Raw genomic sequence first — 24,795 nt, forward strand, 5'->3', positions numbered from 1 at the left:
TATTAGTTAAAAAGCATGATCAATGTATTGAGGTTTTTCTGACAAATCTTTCCGTTCAGCGTGCTCAAGCAGTACATTATGTATGTAAAACATTACTTGCTAACTTCCTGGTATCATCACCATTGGCATTTTCCCAAAAAAATTACAACACGAGTTATGCAGAAACCTTGTAAGAAAAACCAAGCTGGTCCAACATTCTCTGACAGGTGTTTTTCTATAATAGACTTATAACATGCACATGATGAATAAATTGGGAAAATAATATTTTTGTCATTCTAGCTTATATTTATGGTTTCTAATCAATAATTATGACATGAAAATATCACATTGTTTTATACTCCAAGTCACCACAGTGTTCACAACAATGTGAAGTTGAGTCCCCCTGGGCTGCATTCACAGGCCGGTCTGTTAAGCCTTTACGATTTGTTATGTTAACAAAAGGACCTTTGTCATAGCTGTTTAGACAAAACTCAGCTCCTAACACCCTACAATATTAGTGTGCACAGACTACAGTGGCAACTCTTTTTGTAAATGAACCACAGCAGGATTCTAATTCCTACTAAATCTACTCCAAGTCTTTCTCCATAGAACATGAGGATTGCAAACTGAGCACACAACGTAACATAGAACCGTGCATTCGAACAAGACAAAAGGAAAACAAAACAGAGGTCTAATCAGACAATAAATTCTTCAAATTATCAAATACCAACAAGGCTTGCTTTGTTTTAACCCTCCTCAATGTCCTTCCAAAACTTTCGATTTCCTTTATATATATATATATATATATATATATATATATATATATATATATATATATATATATATATATATATATATATATATATATATAAAAAGGTCGAGGTACATGACGTTGTACATGCATGTTAAGTCCGACTGTACGCCGGCCTTCATTCAGAGGCAACGCGTTTCTGATGGAGTTGTGTTGTTGATGTTGTATACATTATTTATATTCAAAAGTTCTACATGTTTGTGTACTGTTTTGTTCAAATTAATTAAATAGTTTATGAAGTTATTTATTAGTTTTAAAAAATTATTTGCTTAAAAAAAGTGTTTTGTGCGTCGCTTGAAATCACGTGTTTCCGGTAGAGGCCACATGTTTCCGGTAGAGCTCCACTCGGCCAGCGTCTGCAGCTAGACCCTTTTGAACTTTTGTTTGTTTTACGGTGTACACACTTTCTCAAGACAAACGTGATGAAATATGGCGTTTTCAAAAGTCAGAAAAGTAGACACTGAAAAGTGAATGGACTGATATGCTTTAATTTTACTGGCATCAAGCGCTACGAGTCCCGTGTATCTGCCTGCGAGTGCTCACTAAAGGTCTCCGGAATAGTTGAGGAATATTTGGAAATTGGAAGCAATGGCAGACACGCTATTTGAAGAGAAAGGAGAGCAACTTATGGTCCGTCAAATTACCTTGTCATCCACAACAACAATAGCTGAGCAGCACTTGTAGGATGTGCACTCCCAGATGGACGGCCACAACGCCAACCAAAGTGTATTTCACTAGCTGCGGATGAATCAATCAACTGATGTGACAATCCTCAGCTTTTGGTGGATGTCCGATTCTATCACGAGGAGACTAAAACATTTAGAGAAGACATTTTGGGTATCACAGCTTTAAAAACACATACGAGAGGAGAAGACATATTTTTGGCCATAAAGGAAATTCTGAAAGAGAAAGGAAATAATGTGAAAATTGTTGTATTCATAACTAGTGATGGGGACTCTTCCTTAAAAGATTTAACAATTGAATATTTGCACAAAAAAGAAATGAATGAAAGAAATATTTGAACAATAGACTAAAAAAAAGTTGAATTATTTAAGAAATTGAAGTTTTTGTCAATTAATTGACACGTTTACAATTAAATAAGAATCCATCCATCTTATTAACCGCTTATTCCTCACTAGGGTCGCGGGGTGCTGGAGCCGATCGAAGCTGGCTTCGGGCAGTAGGCGGGGAACACTCCGAACTGGTTGCCAGCCAATCCAGGCAATTAAAGAAGAATGAAAAATGAAATATATTGCGGTTGGGTGTTTCTGTCAATTAGGCTGATCAACGTGTAACCACTGCACATAGCAAGGACACTGGCCAGTGACAAATGACAGAATTGAGCAAGGGCATTTAGAACTCCCGAAAACGTTCTTTTTTTTCATGCTTTTCGTGAAATAAATAACACATTTAACCCAGCAGACTGCATTTATGTTTGGAAAATTTGTGTTTTGTGATTTATAGCACAAAAATGCAGACAAATCAGGTTATGGCTCAATGCCTTTAGTGGGCAAATTTTAGTCCATTGATTAAACAAAAATGCATCACTAAGCAAACCTGACCAAATGTCTGCTCTACACTAACCAAATTAAAAAATATATATTTTGGTCTAGTGCAAAACTATGTGTGTGAGCACAGCCTCTATCTATTGAAACTCAAAAACTCACATTTCCAGTTCTCTCCCTATATCAATGTCAGTACCATATAACATACACACAAAAGCATGGGGGAAGCAAGTGAAAGCCTCCTCACAACAATGTGTGCTGTGGGCTGAATACAGAACAACACACAAAACAAAAGTGTGAGTGACAGCCAACTGGCTTGGTACCACTTGGCACAGCCAAGGCCTGCTTGTCTTTGGCATGACAATAAAACATGCATTTATGTGCACAGACAATGCTGCCCTCTCTTCTCAGGTATAAAGAAAAGTAGAGCACTCAGCACTTAAAACAGGTTATTTTCATCAGATCTCAGTGAAAAGATGCTGCGCTACACTATGTCCCTCATATCATCCTTTGAACAAGAAACTGATAAATGAGAGCCTGACGGGGGCTGTGGAAAGAACTGGACTTCATGTGTTTATTTAAGCAAAGCACATATAAGATCAGTATACCAGGTAGAAATCTAGGGCAGGCCGATATGGCCTTAAAATAAAAAATCTTCCCTCTAAGTTTACATTTTGACTTTGACACGATTGTGCTTAGTCCAGCACTTCAAAGTGGTTCTTTCATTTGATCTACAATACGTCCAGCCTCGCAGCCAAGTCAATGGCTGAGGAAATCTGTGTGGATGTGGTTATTATTCTAATTATCCCCACTGTTTCATAACAGCCGGGCAGAAGCTCAGAACGGCTCATTTCACAGGCAAATTTTCAAAAATAGGCACGCCTGCCCAACTATCATTACACAAATATTTTCATTTCTCTGATACTTGTCCCTCTATGTAACAATTTGGCCAAAAATATTGTGGCAATAGCCTTTTTATTTGACCATTTATGAATGAAATATCTTCTAATCAGTAGATTGACACCTTAGCTCACAATGGTACTCCTACAAGCCTCTGGCCAATAGTTTTCAGACTGGATTCGGGTCCACCCCACCCCCGTGTGATGTGACGTCATGTGCGCATTGTGTACGTGAAGAAGGGTGTGGGCAGTTTCATTATTCGTCAAGGTGGCAGTAGCTATTCAAAATTTAATTTTCTGCGTTTAAGCTTTAAAGCCAAAAGTGTAAACTTCATATTGTTTTATTTTCAATATATTATATTTGTGTGCAATAATAATAATAATAATAATAATAATAATAATAATAATAATAATAATAGTCCTACCATGCGTTCCTCAGTGGTTTGTTTATACAGTGTAACTCAAAGTTCTTCAATCAATTAATTTGGCTGCAAAACAACGACAACAAATCCAATTGGAAAAATATCAACATGAAGGCAATCACAACGCAGTTTAGCTAAGCAATGCTGCAAAAGGCAGACATTAAAGCCCATTTGATGGATTCCATAGGACTGCATGGCGTCAGGTGTACAGCCGGAGAAAAGGACCTTGTTGTGCTCATGTCAAATGTGTTGGTATAGAGATGAGAAAGTGAAATGAGACCACCATGGGGACATGAAGGTAAGGAGAGGGATGCAAGGCAGGCAGGCTTGTGTGAAAAAAAATACCAGTACACAAAAGTGCATCTGAGAGGGGGGGAGCGAGTGAGCGCACTTACTCAGCAGGAGCTGTCTGCCAAAGCAGGAGTCAGGCGGGGGCCGAGTGTGATGCGTGCGTGTGCACGCATGCGTTGTGTCTGTGTAACTAAGGAATAAAGTGGCCACGTGCCAAACACAATGACCTGCAAAACTGGCAGGGACTGTGTGTGTGTGTATGTGTGTGTGTGTTTTATGTTTGGGGGGGACTAAGCGTTTGCATTCCTTGCATGCATGAGAGTGATTTCTCAGTAACAGTGGACGGGTGTACGGAAACATCAGCCCAATAACAAAGTTAATAAATTGTAGACAAGGTGAGAAGCAGCTGAATGCATAAAAAACTCTATAAATTAAAATAAATTAAAAGGCCAAACATAAATATATAGTAGACTCCTCCATACTCACAGTTCGGCACCTGAGGATTTGCTTTGCATATTTGTAAAAAATAAAAAATAAAAAATTCTATTCAATGTATTTCCTTCTTTTTTTAAGATTTTTTTTTTTTTAAAGATTTTTGAGGGTGTTTTTGGGCCCACATTTTCTTCCCATCTTTCAAGGAAAATTCATATTGATTGTTTATCAGCATTTTTTGCATAATTCTTAGGGTTCAACCCCCCCACACTCCCGCCATTTGGTCTTGGCCAGGAGTAGTTGAGAGTAGTTCAGGAAGCAGATCGGCATCGCTTGACTACTTGAGGTGCCATTTTTGTTTGCAGCAGGACTTGAATCAGAACCTTCCAGTTACAAAGAGACCTAACAGATAAGCCACTGCCAAAACAGTGTGTACTGTAGGTTTAAACAAACTTGCATAAATTAAGATTTTAATCATATGCGTACATTTTCTGAGTTCCAATATCACGTTGATGTTTTGCATTTGATATGTTGTTTCATTAGTTAAGTGGAGAATTGGACACAAACGAGGAGGAACACGAGAGCAAGAGAATGTAAAGTATGGAGTGTGTAGTATGCGGTGCGATGTTTTGAGTGTTTGTGCTGTTTTTCTTAGCTGCAAGAAGCACTGGCCCATCTGGCAAGGACACAAGCACAAAGTCATAGACAGACACATACAGCTATTGTCTTCAAAAGTGAAGAGGGTTAAAGGGTCCTTCCTCTCTCTCTGCTGACTCCTGGGCACTTGGCGCACTAATCCGGTTATCTCTGTCCCAATAAGAAATGAATTAATGAATAGAGTTGGCAAAGATTGTGCAAGGTTCTTGTAAATGCTCTTCATGAAAGGCAAGTGAGCATATAGGCTCCACATGAGCTCACATCTCCACATTGTTGAGTGTCAAAATTAAGTAATGCAGCAGCAGTGAGCTGCTCGAGACATTGAGAAAAAAAACACTCTTTCTAGGCTTTGTTGTCTTTTATATTAAAAACATTCTTTAGCATCCCTTTCGCCCATTTGTGCTGCCATCTATTGAGATGGCTGAAATGGTCACCTGGCAACAGTCTCAAATGGAGTGCATTTTAACCCCTCTGTTGTTGTATACGCCACGCCAGACTGACAAATGTAACTGACTGGCATAGTTTACAGGCTCATTTAACAACAACACAGCAAGTTTTTGCATGTGTTGATTCACACATCAGCAGAAATTCTGGGGAAGAGAACAATTTAACTCTTTCACTGCCAGACGTTTTCAGAAACGGGTTGTCCCCAGTGCCAGCCGATTTAAGCATTTTGACTGATCTTTCAAGGTCCACAGAAAATGTTGTGTTTGGACTATGGAAACACACATACTACCAAATAAAATATTGGACTCTCATCTTTCATCAGAAAAAAGAGTTTGTTTCTACCTTATTCCGTTCTTCAGTAATCAACAATAGAAAATTGTTACTTTCACCGAAATGCTGTTTTGAAACAAAAAGCGGAGAAAACAAGCTTTTTGTGAAACGATGTTATTTCATGCACTCTAGTGAATTGTACACTTCTTTTTGTCCATGAATGATGCCACAAACACCTAAATAGTGCTTTACTTCTGTAAAACGCTTTCACCAACAATGAAAAAGTGTTTTTTGATTGCAAAATACGTTTATTTCCATTCAACAGTGTAACAATTTGACAAAACAATTTCGCAAACTATTTACAAATGTGTGCAACTGTGGTACTATTTATAATTATGTGGATGTTTCAAATACAGTTTTTCTTTTTATAACGCTCTCCTGCGTGCAAGGAGACGCCGCTGGACTCGCACAACAGTTTACTTTCACTTTGTCTGTTTCGCGTGCAAACGTTACACTTTCTTGACAGCCTTTTTTTCCGGGGAATAAATAGCAAGTAGCAGACTGTACCCACTCCTCCGATGAATATGCATTGGACTCGGGGCACTCTCCGTCGTCCGATCGAACGTCCGCCTGTGCTGCGCGTTATGACGCCGTCATAGCTGCCGCGCGTCAGCGGTTCCAATTTCGCCATCAAGCTCGGATTCACCTTCATCATCATCGATGATGATCATCGTCGTCATCAATGTGCTCTTTTAGCGTTGGACGATGCCTTTCGTCTTGTAAGTGTAGAGCTGCTTTGCAAACGGGCACCACTTCCTCCTCAGCCATCTAGCTCCCTAGCCCCCACCCCACGTCTCCTACTGCCGCGTTAATGCTTTCCATCCACGGAGTCATCACCCTCATCATCATCATCGATGATGATCATCGTTGTCATCAATGTGCTCTTTTAGCGTTGGTCGATGCTTTTGGTCTTTGAAAAAAACGGCTCGGGCGTGGGCTCCTCGCAACCGGTCGCCATTTTTCCTTTGTTTTCCATTCTGATCTCCTGCTCGACGCTCTAGCTCCGCCTCTACTGACGCCCACCCGATCTTGTCAAAAGACAGTCATCGCTGCCCTCTAGGGGCCAAAAATAGTCCTTAGGCACAACAGACCTAATTGAAACTTTCACCACAGATGCGGAAGGCTTCCCCCCACCCGTTTCAAAAAAAATAAAATTAAAAATTGGATGACGTCTTTTGACGTCATTGGCAGCGCTCCGTAGGTTTTTACTTGACGTCTTTAAACGTCAGTGGCAGTGAAAGAGTTAAAGGGTAAGTCAATGTTAAACATTTTTTTGACAATAATCTGTTATATGTGACCTAACTAGTCTAAACATGACATTCTGACTAATATTACATTTGTGGAATATGAGTTATGAAGCAAAATCCAGCCGTTTTTTTAATCAATATCAGAAGGCGGCCATTTTGCCACTTTCTCTCTATGGAAATTACATTACAGTTGCTCAGGTCTTAGGTAACAACCAATCACAGCTCAGCTTCAGAAAACAGATGAGCTGTGATTGGTCATTGCCTCAGCCCTGAGCAACTGTAATGCCATTTCCATAGAGAGCAAGTGGCAAAATGGCCAACTTCTGATATTGATAAAAATGGCTGGATGTTGCTGCTTAACCCATATTTCATTTACACAATATGAACCAGAATGCCGTATTTTATTTTATTTAGTGGGGCTGTATACAACACATTATTCTTAAGAAGAAAAAAAACAATTCCTCTTTAAGAATTTAGGCCATTTAATTAAAATGAAAGTGAATTGAAAAGGTGGAGATAAGGAGGGCAAATAGAAAAACAGGAGCTGGGCAACAGTGGATAATAATCTAATGGTTTTCCCCACAATGAAACACAAAGGGCTGCCCTCTCTGTAACCACTGGTTTACAACCTAAATTGTCATTGGAAGTTCAAAGGTGTGCCAAGCTAAGTCTATAAGCAGCCGAGATAAATTTGTTGCCTTTTTTGCTAAATGCAGTTTTTTTGCTAAATGCTGCAACAGCTTTACAGTTTGAGCCAGTACAGGTTTTACAGCACCACTTGTTGCTTTGCAAGTGCTTGAGAGCTTTCATGTTATCACGTTGAAACGCTTTCTCACCCATCAATCAATCAATGCTGGGGAAGAGCTGAAAAGCCCCCAAGAAATTATGGCAAACCTTAGCAGAGTAAAAAAAAACAAAAAACGGATTAAATAAGACACTATTTAATTGCTTCTTTCAAACTCATCACTTTAATCCCATTGTTACAGCAGTGGCGTTTCATCCCACTGATTATGATGAAAACTTTGAACTCTCATACACACCCAATGATTTTCTTTTTGCTACAGTTGCAGGAAAAACGCTTAGGAGGCAAATTTTTCAGGGCAAAATTGAGATAAAATAGAAAAGCTACACGGAAGCGAAACAAGCTTCCATCAAAGCTTTACAGATGTAAATGCTCGTCTATGGAAAAAAGTTATGGGGGTTTCTAAAAAGGAGGATGAAGGTCACGCATTCAGATTACTGTTCGTTGACAGATTTCATCACATTTGCGCCGTGATTGTCAGAGTATGTCCACATGTTAAAAAACATAAAGGTAGATTGGTATTAACATTGCACAAATTAAAGTTAAAGGGTAAGTCAACTCAATATTTTCTTAAGCCCCCAATAGTCTAAACATACCATTCTGATTACTATTGTGTTTGTGGAATATGAATTAAGTAGCAAAATCCACCTGTTTTTATCCAGCTCGGTTTACGAACGTCACGTCACATGACCAAACCCAGAAAACAGGTGAACTGTGATTGGTTGGACTGAGCCCTGAGCAATTGTGATTTTTATTATTATTATTATTATTTTTAACTCAACAGAAAGTGGCAAAATGGCTGCCCCTGAGATGTATAAAATTGGTTGTATTTTGCTGCTTTTTTCATATTCCACAAACTAGTGAGGCTGCATGGAACATATTATAAAAATGTGGTTGACTTCCCTTTAATTCTTCAAAGAATACATATAATTGGGAAATTAATCAAACTATTTACTGAGTATAAACATTCCAACAATGCACCACTATACAGTATTTTTTTGGGTAACCTTTACAGTATATACTGTATATAAAGGCAGCAGTCCTCAAAACTTTTAGTGCCAGTGGCCGTTTTCAGGTGAAGTCACACAAAGTATTTAGAAGGGCCAAAATAAAGTAAAACACGAATAATTAAGAATATCATTTACCATTATCTACGCTTCAATGAGCCCGGTTGTATGCAGTATTCTGACTAGTGTTACAACAGCAGTAGTCAGGTTTCCATCCAAATGTTTTAAAAAAAATATATATGCAAATTTTGTGGAAATGCGCAAAACAGACATGTGACTTATGCCCGTTTCCATCCACTCTTCTTTTGCGAATATGCGCCGGGAGATGACGTAGTGACAGAACTTTCGGACAATAGGGAGTTCCAGGTGGGAATGTTGGTTTTGACAGACTGAACGGAAGTAGTTTTGTCTTGTTGGCTTCCCTCCCGCATGTAAGTGAAGTGTTTCGTTACATTGAGAGGTGATGTTAATAAAGCCATCTAAAATTGCATTCATGTTTTTTTGTTTAATTAATTATAAAAAAGAATCATGTTTATTCGTCTCCCCAGACATATCTTACTTTATTATCCACCATTTATTGTGACTACAAACGTGCGTGTGACGTATCGGTCAAAACGTGCGACGTATATCCGGTCTTGTTGTCGCTTATTCGCAAAACCTGTTTCCATTGCCAAAATGCGCATTTTCCTTTTTTTGATACACTTCAAAAACCACTCCCTCCAAGCGTAAAAGCTTTTTTGCGAATTTTGGGCCTTTTTTCGAATTTCTGGCGTTTCCATTGTTTCTCTTTCGCAATTCTTGAAAATTCGAATAAAAATAGGTGGATGGAAACCCACTTAGTGACACATTGCCGTAAAGTGTCTGGGTGTTGGTGCTTGATGTCCTAAAACTTTTATGGTGAATAAAGTTCTCACTGACACGCGGTTATGGTCCGCGCATAATAATCTGGTGACGCAGCATCATTTAGCATCTGCACTTGTTTTTCTGTTCTGTGGTTCCGGTGCCGTTGGTATAGATCTATTAAAGCTAGCGGCAATTGGGCTTGCCAAAGCTACTGACATGAGGCTCACCGTGCCCCTTCATTAAGACTAGCGTGTGCCAGTCGCATTTCCCCCCCACAATATCCTGTTTCTGCCGGGTTTGTTTGCTCAATAATAGAGAGGTTCTCAAGTGAGCCTGAAAACAGAGTCTTTATCACCATTGTTTGGTTGCGAAGAGCATGGTCGAGTGGGGGTACCATATGAGGGAACAGGGAAGGACACGCTTGAAATGAAAAGTGGCCGACCAAACCAGTAGTTGAATTAAAATAAATTTCTTTGTGCATTTTCTGCAATGTCTCAACCACACCGACTATGTTTTTTTGAAACATTCGGGATACAGTAATCCGTTTACATGCGTGAACAGACAGAGTTACTCCTGTATACATGGTCATTGTGATCAATAGTAATATCCCGATCGAAACTGCGCCGGGGACAGCGTCATTACACAAATTATTTTCTACAGTCAATAGAAAGACATTATATTCATGGCACTTACCAGTGCCACACTAATGAAGTAGTTTCCTCCTTGCTCCAAAAGTGTGGTACTTTGCTGCTTAGTCATGTTTGTTTACTTCTTAGTCATGTTTGTTTACTTCTGCTTTTCTATTTCCAGTGGGTTACGTGCCAGACGCAGACATATATACACACTGTGGCATTTTCGCTATAGAGATAGAAAATAATGTGAAAATGCAGCATCAAATGTATTTAAGTTAGGCTCATTTAGCAAGCGGGACAGACCACTGCATGCAAGTAGTTTCTGTACTCAAAAGACCAAGAATCCTTGCAAATAAAGCATGTGCAGAACAGAACGCAATACCTCGTTCAATTGAGGTACCACTATACACTATAACCCAAAAATTGGCAATATTCTGGTTTTGAAAGTAATTACCGATCCTCATGATGGCTGTCCACAACATGTGTAGCAAGTGGGGACTGCACTTCACTGCGCCAATCAATTTATCTCTTGACTCCCTTCTTTTCTCAGGGCCTCTCCATCCCCCCATTGTAGAACACCTTGGAAGCCCACCACCACCACCACCACCACCACCACCACACACACACACACACACACACACACGTGTGATGGACTGTTGACTGCTGGCTCTTGAATGCACTGTGTGTGTGTGTGTGTGTGTGTGTGTGTGTGTGTGTGTGTGTGTGTGTGTGTGTGTGTGTGTGTGTGTGTGTGTGTGTGTGTGTGTGTGTGTGTGTGTGTGTGTGTGTGTGTGAGTGTGTGCGTGCGTGCGTGTGTGTGCGTGTGAGTGAAGTGGGAATCCAAAGGTGACAAGTTGCTTGTGTGTACTTTTAGATTTGCCTTTCAGCTCTTCTTGCGCCTGCTTCCTTCCCTTCACACCTCCTTTAAATCTCCCTACATTTTCCTCCATCCTTCACACTCGGCGTATCTCTCATTTTTCACCCATCCCCCCCACGAGACAGATTTTTTTTTTTTCCATTATCGCCTCATGTGCTCCACTCTCCAGCTATCATACCATTCATTTCTCTGTGAGACGTCAGCGTAATGGGCTGTAGTAAACCAACCACCCAAAACAACTCACAAAGTGGCATGATTAGCAGGCAGGCGTGAAAGAGAGGATGGCGCACACATACACGTTTGCGCGCGCACACACACACACATGCAGAAATAACACTCATGGATACTAGTGAGGAGGCATCTTCATCTAAAACATTTCTACCTCAGACCTCCTATATTCTGGCTGACTGACTTGTTTATAGAGGAAGACCAACATGAGGATGGTGAGTCTGAATGATGAAGGGCTTACTAACACCTCCTCAGACTTGATAATGCAGTTGAGTAAATGTTTGCTTAGCTTGACACAGCTGGAAACAATGTGGATGTAGAATGCACCATGTCATCGTTTTAGAGCACATACTGTACATTAGCTGTACAGTTAGTTAAGTAAAATGTGCCCTGTATAACAGGTACCATGCCTTCTGGTTGCCATAAATAACTTGCGGCAGTTCAGATGGCGACATTTGTGTTTGCTACAAATGTTGTGTGATGTAGTGCTGAATGGTACTGAATTTACTCTTGGGAATTTTCTCTATGTCATAGATTCTCAGATTGTTCTTCCTAACTTGTTGACAAACTTAAGCAACTGTCTCTGTTAACCAATCAATGGCAAAGTGTCAAGCTCTACCCTATTATGATACCGGCGTATGTGTATCGTATCACTTTAGTTGGTAAACCAAAAGGAAAGATAAACAAGTACTTTAGAAGAGATTGCTTACAGAATTGCCCTTTAAAACCTCTGACAAAGGAAACAAACTAATTTGTACCCTAAACAACGTAACCAAATTGTATTGGAAAATCAGGTTTTCTTTAACAACAGTAATTTATTAGAGTGCTTTGGTCACAACCCAGGCACTGATGGTGCAGCACAGACTGTGTGTGGTTCAACAATGACAATTTATACATGGAGAAAAATGAGTGGTTCATCTTTTTCAACTATATTAGCGTGCATGTGAATGAAAATGGCACAAAACAATGCAGTCACATCAGCCCACCAATTTACTAATGCACACAGTCACCATAAATGGATATATTGTCTTTAAGTGATCCAATTGTAAGTCTTTTCAATCCGAAATGCGTCATTTCATACAAACGAGTAACAGGACTGAAGTGAATGTGAAATGAAAAGACCAAGATGGCCAGATGAGATCAATTATACTGATAAAAGCTTGAACGCTTTGAAGAGGCCACGGATGATAAATTGCGTACCAAATGTTAAATACAGCATGTTTTCATCTGGCAGGAAGACATGTGCACAGACTGATGATGTGCACATTTGCAACCATAAAAAAGGAAGGACATTATCATATTTGATTACCATTTCCTTGGATCAAAGTCATCCATACGTATGGAAATAGTTTCTGATACATCTATAATGGATGCTTCAAACAAAATGCGCTCCAATAGGCACTCTTCAGTCCTGGCTCTGTTAATAGTACTGCTGTTAGGAGTACTAAGGATCTTAAGGAATCACAATAGAGACAGCCATTCACTACAACTCGGTGTATGCATGTGTTCTCAATAGAAGAGTGATGACTATCTGTACTGATGATCTACTGCTGCGTATTTCCAAGTGGGCATGGCAAAACAATAAAGCAACACATTTTGAGCTTTCAAAAGGATAAGCGGTTTGGAAAATGGATGGATGGATGAAAAGCAAGAGAGAAATGGAAAACAGTGACAGAGCTAGTGAAACTAATGAATGGGATCAAAAATACATGCAATTTCAGGGAGATTAATATGTGCTTGGAACTATTATACTGATGACGTGTAATATATAAAATGTAAGACAAAATTTACTTTAAAGCTGTTGGTTCTATTCGACTCGATTGTGAAAATGCTGGACTAAATTCATCATTACAGGTACAGTATATCACGTTTATGCACCATAGCTAGATTTAAGAACAGGTGTGCTACTGGTAGGGGTTATATAGAATATGTACAGAGATGTTATAATACTGTAGGCGCTGACAATCAAAATTACTTGTCTTGTGTTTGAAATGTTTCCAGTGAACAACTCTTCCGATGTCTATTGTTTGATGTCTAAACTGACACGGGTTTGTCACCATCTTCCCCTACTTCCCAAAAACACGAAGTAATGTATAAGCTTTGAGCGGACAAATGAGAAAAGACTAAACGTGCAGTTGTGCTTGAATGACTTCTCACCAACCATCAAGTAATCAATAGAAGCAGCTAAATGGTGCAACACTGTTCATGAACTTGTACCAAGAAAAAGGGTTGGGCAGCAGTATAATGAGAGAAGGTTACCGTTTTGCTGATTAAATTATTTTGACAATACAAAGCCTGAAAGTGTTGAAATTGCAATTTTGGTTCAATGCACATGGTCTATAGAGGACAATCAGAATAAACTGCCAAAAAGCATATACACTTTTTGTTTTTAAAAAACGTTTTTTTGTTGCACCAACTAATAAGACAAGAAGCCAACACTTTGCTTTTCAGATATCTCCTTTCCTGCCATGTCTTTGCACTCATCCTTTCTCACAACATTTGTTTGGCAATTACAACCATGCAACATCAAAATCCTCCATTCCTTTCAAGTCCAGCCTCCCTCTGACTGAAACGTGGACAGCGGCCAAATGTGTAACCACCATGTGTGCACATGCACACTCAAACATACTTGCGCACAAAACTAATAAAAGACAGGTGTGGGATGGTGCAATAACTGAGCACAACAGCAAATGTCTGCTTCAAAAGCTACAAGGACAAAGCTACCATTGATTACACCCACCGAATGAAATATTATAAACACTGGACAGGCATAACTTGAGTTTTCAGTTGATAAGGTGTATTCATTATTCCTGGGGGCTCTATTTCTAGTAGTTCATGGTTTTATTTTATTTTATATTGTATTGTATTTGTTGTACAGTTAAATAAAAATGTTACAATTAAAATGTATTTATTTGACATTTTGTTTTAAAAATGTCATTCCTAGGTTAATAAAATGTTGAATTATTTAGTACCAATTGTGCTTTAAAAAATTACATTTAAAAGCAATGTAAAGTTGATTTTTATAGCTAGGCAACGTCAATATGTCGAGTAGAATGTAATTTTATTTTATTTTTTAAGCCTAGTGGAAGAGTGTTGCACTTATTTTACACATTGCACCAGTAGAACTTAGCACTGCCACCTGCCAAAGTGTTTGATAAAACATGCCAGTATATTGGTGATATAAAGAGAAAATGCAATGTCTGATGTGAGGGCAGGGCAGACTGCACTAACTGCCTGCATCGATTAATGTGTGCATAGTCGCATAGGGTGCAATGTCTTTTCATAGCCGGTCTTCCCTTCTTCACCATGTACACATTTGAAGAGGAAATATGCAAATTTGGCTATTTTAAGGAAGAATTCATTGACATTAATGGATTGGAAAAAGTAAATAAATGTAAAACACGGACCACAAAACTAAAATGGAAAATAATTTAACTTCTTTTTTTTTTACTCTTCATGTGCAGATGAGCGGAGGCTCTGCCTGCCCTGACCACACGTCCCTGTGGTATTGAGCTACCTGCAGGGGTGGGTAAAAATATTGATTGATGAATGCATTACAATACTTCCTCTTGCAATTCAGTATCGATTCAGCAATTTACCTCCACAATTCAATATTGATTCAGCAAATCCTCTGAATGGATTCAACTACAGACCAGTGGCGGACGCTTGCTTTGCATGTGATTCGCATTGTATGGATTGAAAGCAGTGTTCGACCAAACAATCACAACATGGTGACTAGCAAACAGTCAGAGCCTGAAGAAAGAGCCTTCTGCTTTTAAATCTGACTTTTAGTTTCATACAACTGCAGCCAAGTTCTGACCGCAAACAGACGATAACAGCATTTCTGGCCACATTCATGCACAAGGACCTTCAAACAGTTGAAAACCAGCAGTTTAAAAAGATGGTACAGACACTTAAATCATGATATGCAATACCAACAAGAAAACACGTCAGAAGTTGCCGAAGCTGCAGAGAATTGAAGACTGTTTTTGGCGTTGAAGTCAGCAGAAAGATCGCCTCATAAGGCCGGTTCACATGCCAAGAGAATTTGCCTGATATTAGCCCCGAATCTCCTCTCCCGACAATCGCAAGGATGTGCTGATATCCAAAAGATCATCTTAACAGATATTCCTGCCGTGTCTGGTTACTGGTGTGTTTGGACTGATCTCGGCCAGACGTTTGGACCGCTCTAATCTGAAATCCTGGATATTCAACATGTTGGATTGTTTCGGTCTGACTTCTCACCGTGTGCGGTGTGCCTCGAAGACAAACGAACAAGCAGTGACATGCAGCCAATCAGAAAACTCTCCTTCATCGCCGTTGAAGGAAAGTGAGAAATCCAAAATCAAAACAGTCATAGCGCAACAGAAAGTCCGTGCTTGGGCTGTCTCCACTCCTTTGACCAACTGGTATTCTTTTTAGGTTGTCTTTTTCTGCTCAAAACAAAGCACAAACCATAGCCACTGGTCCGCCATGTTTGTTTACTCTGAAGTCATATTTAATACCGAGAGGTTTTGCGAGACTTCCCGTCTAACCTGGAAATTGAAAGAGGAAAAACTGAACTGATCTACTTCTGAGAAATGAACAAGAAAAAAAGATGAACTAGCGGTGGTCCTTTTATCGCAATGCTCTTGTGCAACCAAAGAGAAATTGAGTCAAATCGACTCTCAAAATACTGGCCAGTACATCTTAATCCCTTTTACCATCAAACAGTACAGTTCATGGGAGATCTTGCGCCCATCAACCTCCAATCAGGTTTGAGCTTTCACTATCGGCTGTTTAGGAAGGATGAAAAGAGATGTGTCAGCTATGCATGAAGGAATTACCTCAACAAAAAGGAACCCAAAACAGTTCGGAGTGGCTTGCTGACATTCTCAGGAAACAAAAACAGATGTTTTTTTTCTTATTCCATTCCCAATGTCACAGAAAGGAGTAGGCTGTTTATTAACTCTTTTACTGCCAAAGACGTTAAATGACGTTCTGCAAAAACCTACGGAGGAGCGCCAAAGACGTTAAAAGACGTCCTCCCATTTTTTTTTTTTGAAACGGGTGCTGGGAAGGCTTGCGGAGCTCTCCTGAAAGTTTTAAGCAGGTCTCGTGAGCCTAATGACTATTTTTGGCCCCTAGAGGGCAGCGATGACTCTCTTTTGACAAGATCGGGTGGGCGTCAGTAGAGGCGGAGCTAGAGCGTCGAGCAGGAGATCAGAATGAAAAACAAAGGAAAAATGGCGGCCGGTCGCGAGGAGCTAACGCCTGAGCCGTTTTTTTCAAAGACCAAAAGCATCGCTAAAAGAGCACATTGTTGATGACGATGATCATCATCGATGATGAAGATGATGGTGACTCCGTGGTTGGAAAGCATTGACGCGGCAGTAGAAGACGTTAGATGGAGCTAGATGGAGGAGGGAACAGGCAATGGCGAGCGTTTGCAAGCAGCTCTTCACTTACAAGACAAAAGGCATCGACCAACGCTAAAAGAGTACATTGATGACGATGATGATGAAGGTGAATCCAAGCTTGACGGCAAAATTGGAACCGCTGATGCGGCGGCTATGACGGTGTCGTAACGCGGAGCGCAACCGAGCACGCACAGGCGGACGTTCGATCGGACGACGGAGAGTGCCCCGAGTCCAATGCATATTCATCGGAGGAAGTGTGTACAGTCTGCTACTTGCTTTTTATTCCCCGGGAAAAAAGGCCGTCAAGAAAGTGTAACGTTTGCACGCAAAACGGACCAATGCGAAAGTGAAAGTAAACTGTTGTGCGAGTCCTGGTGTCTCCTTGTACGCAGGAGAGCGTTACAAAAAGAAAAACTGCATTTGAAACATCCACATACTGTAATTGTAAGTAGTACCACAGTTGCACACATTTGTAAATAGTTTGCGAAATTGTTTTGTCAAATTGTTACACTGTTGAATGGAAATAAACGCATTTTGCAATCAAAAAACACTTTTTCATTGTTGGTGAAAGCGTTTTACAGAAGTAAAGCACTATTTAGGTGTTTGTGGCATCATTCATGGACAAAAAGAAGTGTACAATTCACTAGAGTGCATGAAATAACATCGTTTCACAAAAAGCTCTTTTTCTCCGTTTTTTGTTTCAAAACAGAGAATTTCGGTGAAAGTAACCATTTTCTATTGTTGATTACTGAAGAACGGAATAAGGTAGAAACAAACTTTTTTTTCTTATGAAAGATGAGAGTCCAATCTTTCATTTGGTCGGATGTGTGTTTCCATAGTCCAAACACAACATTTTCTGTGGACCTCGAAAGATCACTCAAAATGCTTAAATCGGCTGGCACTGGCGACAACCCGTTTTTGAAAACGTCTGGCAGTCAAAGAGTTAAGAGCATCCAGTCCCTACCATACCACTGCGTCTCTGTGCGTAACCAAACAAGATGAAGAGAAGTTACACGTAAGAAACGGCTATTTTGATATAATTTACAACTTTTTAAAGTGCAACAGAAAAACTTGCCAAGCAAACTGTTACCTGGGCTAAAACGGACACTTGCTACCTGGCAGTGTGAACTGGAGCCTTTAAGAAGAACTTGGAAGAACCCCTGACTGCCTGCCGCATAGTTTAATCCTGTTCAACTCTGCTGCCTCGCTTTGTCAGAGCCAGCGTCGCTTCAAAAGGCATTGGGGACCCATTACAGCTTTACGTAACATTCTACAGACAGAGACATGGTTGGGACACACACATACATTCACACACAGATCCTTCCTACCCCCCTTTCTGTGAACAAGGGCTTTTTCTACAGCTGGGTAACAAAGCATGACCCAATAATCCTGAAGCTTGCCTCAAAGCTGAGAACCCCTCCTCACGACCCACCCTCCGCGATATCCCTTCCTCCTGCTCTCTGAGGACTTTATAAGGCACTGGCAAGGGAAGGGAGCTTCTGGTCATACATGTGATGTGTTGGGGGAAGTGGGGGTGGTAAATTACACAAGCACACTTAGCTTTGACTATTATAATTATGACTTGGAGCCAGGAGTAGATTATTACACATGGGCTGTTAAGTTGTTGATGAGCTCACGACCCTCGTATCAGACAGTGTTACCGTTAAACCCAGACAGACAAAGGACTTCGCTTGCAAAGTGTGTTTATTAGTTGTGTGTGTGTGTGTGTGTGTGTGTGTGTGTGTGTGTGTGTGTGTGTGTGTGTGTGTGTGTGTGTGTGTGTGTAAGCGCGTGTGTTGTGGGTAGTGCAGCGAACTGAAGGTACTTATCCATCTTGTATTATAATTCTTTAAATTGCAGATTGCTAATAGATCAATTTAAAACTGTTAACTTCAATGAACTATTTATTTAAATTTCCTAGTAACTTTCTAAGAGATGCTGCTGACTCTGGGAACTCTCTGTGCCCTCTGGTTTTGTTTGAAATCCAAACTAAGATTAGATATTTTTTGCGATAGTGTGAAATTTGGGAAACTTTATTTTTACTGTAAAACACGACAGGGAGCTAATTAACCATTTAAAGTTTTTAACGTTTTAGCCATGCAACTACCCTAGTAGGTCCCTGAACTTTTTGTAATAATTTTAAAACAAAGATGTCTTTCAACTAAGGTTTTTTCTTTTATTATTATTTAAAAATCCAATATTTTTGCAAATCTGATCCAGTAGTTCAATAATCATTCAGCATGCTAGAGCTGGGCAATAAATCGAATAAATTCGACACATCGCCATTTAAAAAATACAATATTTGAAAATTTGCTAAATCGTCAAATCGAATTTCGTCTTCTGGATTATAATTTAAAACTGTTGTTCTTATGTTCTGTTACTTCCAGATGTTTTTGTGAGTTGTAATTTTGCACAAGGGGCAGAATTCTGGATGGGGGGTTTACAAGACATGTTTAGTACAATAGCTACCAACTACTTAATTGTGGCATTTAAGCACAACCTATTATGTTAATACTAATTTAGAATGAGTATACATTATTGTTGTCTGAACATTTTGCACAGGAATTTTTTTCAATAAATGAAACATTTAAATAAATGTTTGTTAAGTTTATTAGATTAAAATCGATTAAAATCATAATCATCCTGATAGAGATTTTATTTTTGGGCTGTACCGCCCAGCCCTACAGCATGCTTAAAAAAAATCAACAAAGTTAAGAATTTGAAGTTTTTTTTTTAGGCCAATATTTTCACTTTTAGTAAACATGAAAGCTGTTTAAATCTTATTGTACATCTGTTTGTATAATGACAATAAAGGCTATCTATCCATCAGCTCCAAATATCGGTTACCGGCCTCCTGGACTACTAATAATCTGTATCAGTATCAACTCTAACAAAAACATATCGGTCTATCTCTTCTCTATCTTTCATAGGCAGCGTAAAGTAAGATTCCGTTCACTCGCTGCTTTATCTAAAATGTAATGTCCATGGCAAAGTGTGTGTGTGTGTGGGGGGGGGGGGGGGGGGGACAAAACAAAAGATTGATTTTAACACTCTGTTCAAGGATTTGAGTAGATGAGACTTAAAAAAAATCAACAACCAATTTCCTTACAGCAAATCCCTACAAAAAGAAGAGTCCATATTTTTAAACATGCATCATCAATACACGTGTAAGCATGCAGCTCTGTCAGGAGAGTACAGGTAGTGCTGCCAATAGAACATAGAGCCAAGTGAAAAGCAGTTGGCAAATCCAGTAGCGTAACCGAATGCTTAATGGTTTTATCGTTCACGGGAGCCTGTATAAATGTCATTGTGTAGATACAAAAGTAAAAAAATATATAAAATTGTTAGCAAATGGTTCCCATGGGCCACAAACTGAAGAGCAAACCAAACCTTATCTTGATGTCAGACAACTATTTAACTGGTCTCTGCTTTGTTGACAGAGAGACAAAACCATGTGTCGACCTGCTGTGACTGACCTTGGGGGAGATGAGCTACAACGTGTGGAGAGACAGGTAAGGCTGCTAGTATTTGCTTTCAGATATGGTATATACTTTGTTTTTGTTAAAATGGCAGTTTACACCTGAGGGGATGTGTGACAAAAAAAATCTATACACAGCAGTTATGTGCCATATGTTTTGAATTACTACATTGCATGCACAAAGCAGCGTGCTGTGCAGCTTTTATGCACATGGTCGTGTTTATGATAACCGGAAGAGTCCCTTCTCGCGAATGATAAAGCCCCCTTGCCAACATTCTTTGCATATGGTGCCCAATTACAGGCAATCATCAACCAGCTAGAATTATCCTGACATTAACACTTTAATGAAGGTGCCGCTTTAGGATCACATCTCGCAAGCTTGCACAAACACATCAAGCCAGATGGCACTAAACAAAGCTAAAAGTAAATCTCGCTTTCATATTCACAAGTCTCACGTTTCAGATAGTAATGGAGTGGAATCAATGGCCATTTAAAAAAGATGCAATAAGATACAGCAATCCGAAAGAAGCCACAGTTTGCAGCTTCCCCTGATACCTTGAGGCAACATGAAACCCCAGACAAGCTCCAGTGCCTCTCACGCCATATGGCCAAATAAGAAAAAATAGCCCGATAACACTAAGAGGCTGTCTCCCCCCCACACACACAGTTTCAAACCCATCTTTTTTCGCCATGTAAAAGCTCATGTTGTGGCTGTAAGGACTCTAATAATGAGGGTGTCGTTGGAGAAGGAGCTTTTGCGGAATGGCCCTTTGTTTGAAAACATCCTCTCTGCAGTGCTGGAAATGCGAGATGCTTATCGATCACTTCAACTGTGAGCCTTTTGTGTGGCAAGCGTCTGCGCAAACGCACGCAAAGAACGGATTTCAACGTTATACCCAAACTAGTGACGGAAAACATCCCCAACAGAAGGTCTTGTCCGCGCTGGTGGCGTCCGCGTCTCTTTGTCCACTCCGACCAGCAGCGGCGAGTAAACACAACCGTGCGGGGGGACTTCTTTCCGGATTAACGTCGGATTAATCATAATAAGAGACCCAATAACAGCCTTTGTTCTTTGGCTAAGACACTCACAACCAACGGCTAGTTTCGGGGTTGGGGGGGGGGGATTTGCAATTGGGAATAGACGCAAAATAGACGCAAATAAACATGAAGCCCCGTTGAGTCCTTTTGTATCGGTGCCTGTCAACCAGAAACCTCCGCCGTGCCTCCCCCGACTAGTCAGCGCGTCCAACAGCCTCGGTTGTGGAAAAAAAGTGAACATTAGCTCATCTTTAAAATGTTCTTGTAGTGTTTTTGACCCAACATATAACACGCCTTATTTACTGCAATTCCAAATGTCACAAATAGAGGCCAGTTAAAGCGCAGCGACGCCACAATAGGAAGCCCTTTAATTTTTAAACAGCAGCAGATCGTGTACGTTCGCAAGCAACCTTATACCTGCATGAATACGAGCATTACTTTTGTCAAAAATGTCGACCAGGAAGCTTGACAAATTCGTAAAAAAAAAGAGTTCTGAGCACACATCAATCACGCGTATCCAGTAATGATTCTGAAGGGACCCTCGGCAACAGTCCGCTGATCCAAGAAGTTGCGCGTGACTTTCCGGAAAATATTTCCACTTACCGACTTGTAAAACGTTTTCCACGCAGCCAGTCTCGAGCAGCCTGATCCCACGGCGGAAAGGCAGTGCATCTCCCGTTCCAATTGCTCCAGTTGTTCCCACTGTTGTCGCCGCACCAGTAGAGGTGCCTCCGCCACCAGCGGTAGTTGTAGGTCCGGACGCGGCACCCCCTGCCCCGGTGGTGGCCGTCGACGGACCCTCTTCGCCGGCTACTCGGCACTGAAACGAAGAGTACATGCATATCTCCTTCTCGTTCCGGGGAAAAGACCAGTAGACGATACGACGCTGAACAGGTTCTGGGATCCGCTCAAAACGCTCTTCCACTCTTTCGAAGGCCCACTTTTCCGCGACTGCCTTCGCGGCACAGTCCAGAAGGGACTCCGGGGAACGATGTCGGAAGCTAGTTAAACCGCTTCCGTGTCCGGGCCCAGGGCCGGGGCCCCGGGGAGCAGGGCGCAGGCAGGGTCGCTTACTAGCCGGTGATAGGGTCAGGAGAGGATGGGGTGGATGTTCTCTTCGTCCTTCCGCCATGGCGAGCCGATCTACACTGACAAGACCGACAGCGTGCGGACACCGAGTTGCAGCCGGAAGCAGACCACACACGCGCACGCACACACAGCAAAATCACGGTATGCAGACAAAACGTCTTTCCTTAGCTTTCAAAGTAAAAGTAAATTTGCAAAATCTTAACACAAAAATATCAACCACATTGTGTGCATTTTAATCCATAATGATTTATTACTTTTGGTTTAAACTGATTAACACAGATATTTGTCATTATGAACCTGTAAAATAAAACGCCCCTTTGTGTATATTTTATTTTACCGTCGAATCTCGTCTATTCCTCATTTGGTTGGCTTTGTGCCTTATATCTACGTGACTTGACAAAGTTGATCAGTCGGAATAAAGAGAATGGCAACAATTTAACAAGTGAGTTACTTTGTATACTGCCTTTTTTTTAAGTATAATACTATGTTTTCTTTTATTCAAACACAATTCTTTCCCACGTTTGCTGTCACGGTCTTTAAAGGTGCGTTTTAGATTAAGGGGCACTGAAAGAAAGAACGCAAATTTACCTAATGAATAACGAAGTTAGTGTTTTGCTAATTCATGTCACACTATTACGCGTCCCATACATACTAATTACCCGTGGTCATCAAATACACATGAATTTGAAGCACTTTTAGGGAATTTCCCAGGGGCAGATGATTTAATCAACATTTTAAATGACACACATGAATAAACAATTGCTTCTGCGTCAGAAAAAGTTAATTGTGAAACATGCAGTATGTAGGCCCTATGTCTGCAGTGCCAAAAAATAATGGCAATGATTGTCAGACTCACATAAAAAAACTAAACATTTGTTAACATTTCATAACCTACATTAAAATAAAATAAAAATATTTAACGTTTAAGTAATAAACATTTGTTAATAAACCACATTGACACTCAAAGGAATGTATTTTTTATGTGGATTATTATTATTTTTAGTTAAATAATAAAAAAAAATGTAATTGCACATCTGCTAGGTTGTCAGAGTGTGTGCAGGGAGTGTTAGCTCAGGTGTAGGGTTTGTCTGTTTGTTGGACCAAGGATGCGCACACACATCACAGAGCAGGAGGTATGAAATGCAGTGAACAAACTCTTAAGGAATTTCATGGAAACATATTTAACAGGGATGAGAGGACTAAAAAACAAGTATTCTTTGTTGCTAGTTATATGTATTTCCTTGTTGTTTTTCCAAGGATACTTTTATAGGCAAATTATGCTTTTCATAGTTGAGGCGGATAGTTGGGGAACACTAAATATTTTCTTCTTCCTTGGGTGGTGTAACAGAAAATAATTGAGAAGCACTGGCTTAGATGCACTGTTATTGTAGATGTCTGTATTTAATTTAATGCCTTCTTTCTTATTCATCTTATTTATTCCTCACAGTTATCTTTCAATTTATACATTTCTTTATTATTTTTAATTACTTCATGTTCACATTGTCGTCGTGCATCTTAAGTGTATCAAAAAGGACAAGTCCTCTCTGGTCATGCACTCCACAACAGTGTTTCTGCCTTCTAAATCAATATAATTTTTCCAATTAGCAATACTTAATTTGAGTCTATGTTTAGGCAATTAGAATATATTGAGAAAATATGTTGGGTTATAATTATAATTTATGGGACCTCTTTGGCCATTTTAGAATCCAGAAAGTGATCAGTGTCTTTGGCGTTCAATTTTACTGGAAAAACTAATTGAAATGAACTATTGTGTTAGAGGCCCATCTTATCTTGTTATGCTCCTCCCAAGCCACTGTAACAAGTTACAACACTATTTTATCTTGTTATGCTCTTTCCAAGCCACTGTAACAAGTTTCAACACCTTACTTCCCCCCTTGAGTCATGTTCCCAACCGTTGAACAGGGCAGAATTCGTGGTCACTTGAATATGTTTCGAGTGATATAACAGACATCATTTTTGTCCCATCGTACATATGTCTGTCCACTTGCGCGCACACATCTAAACACGACGCAGAGAAGGCAAATAATTGCATGAGTTAAGGTTAAGACCCCTGAGCTGGCTATGACATCAGACAGCGGTATAAAGCAGGTGGCAAGTGGTGCAACTCTAAACTTTGGTTGTTGTTTTTATGAATAATTTGCAAGCACTTGTATATTTTATATTTTTGAAATGCGCATCTAACAATTTTGTGCTGTCCTATACTGCTGTAGTCATCTAATTGTTCATTTTTACAGTAACTAATGCTTGCCTGTATGGAAACATTTCATCAGCCCAGCATCAAATCAATCTATACATAATGGCTAATAAAATCTTGGAGTCATGGTTGAGTCGCTCTTCTGACATTGACACGACTGAAAACAT

General features: G+C 40.0%; 1 protein-coding gene across 2 annotated transcripts in view; it reads right to left on the reverse strand.

Moving 5' to 3' along the window:
* Positions 1-23,709, reverse strand: part of zswim5 (zinc finger, SWIM-type containing 5) — a 58,419-nt gene extending 34,710 nt beyond the window's left edge. The window contains exon 1 of one of the 2 annotated variants that reach the window (XM_077558258.1): positions 21,928-23,709. In XM_077558258.1, the coding sequence (XP_077414384.1) occupies positions 21,928-22,456 (529 nt within the window). In that variant the 5' untranslated portion in view covers positions 22,457-23,709. The remainder of the gene's footprint in view (positions 1-21,927) is intronic. The other variant, XM_077558259.1, reaches the window with a different exon arrangement.
* Between the last annotated feature and the right edge of the window lie 1,086 nt (positions 23,710-24,795).

Source organism: Vanacampus margaritifer, chromosome 2 (assembly GCF_051991255.1).
Source record: "Vanacampus margaritifer isolate UIUO_Vmar chromosome 2, RoL_Vmar_1.0, whole genome shotgun sequence".
In the NCBI taxonomy this organism is placed as follows: Eukaryota; Metazoa; Chordata; class Actinopteri; order Syngnathiformes; family Syngnathidae; genus Vanacampus; species Vanacampus margaritifer.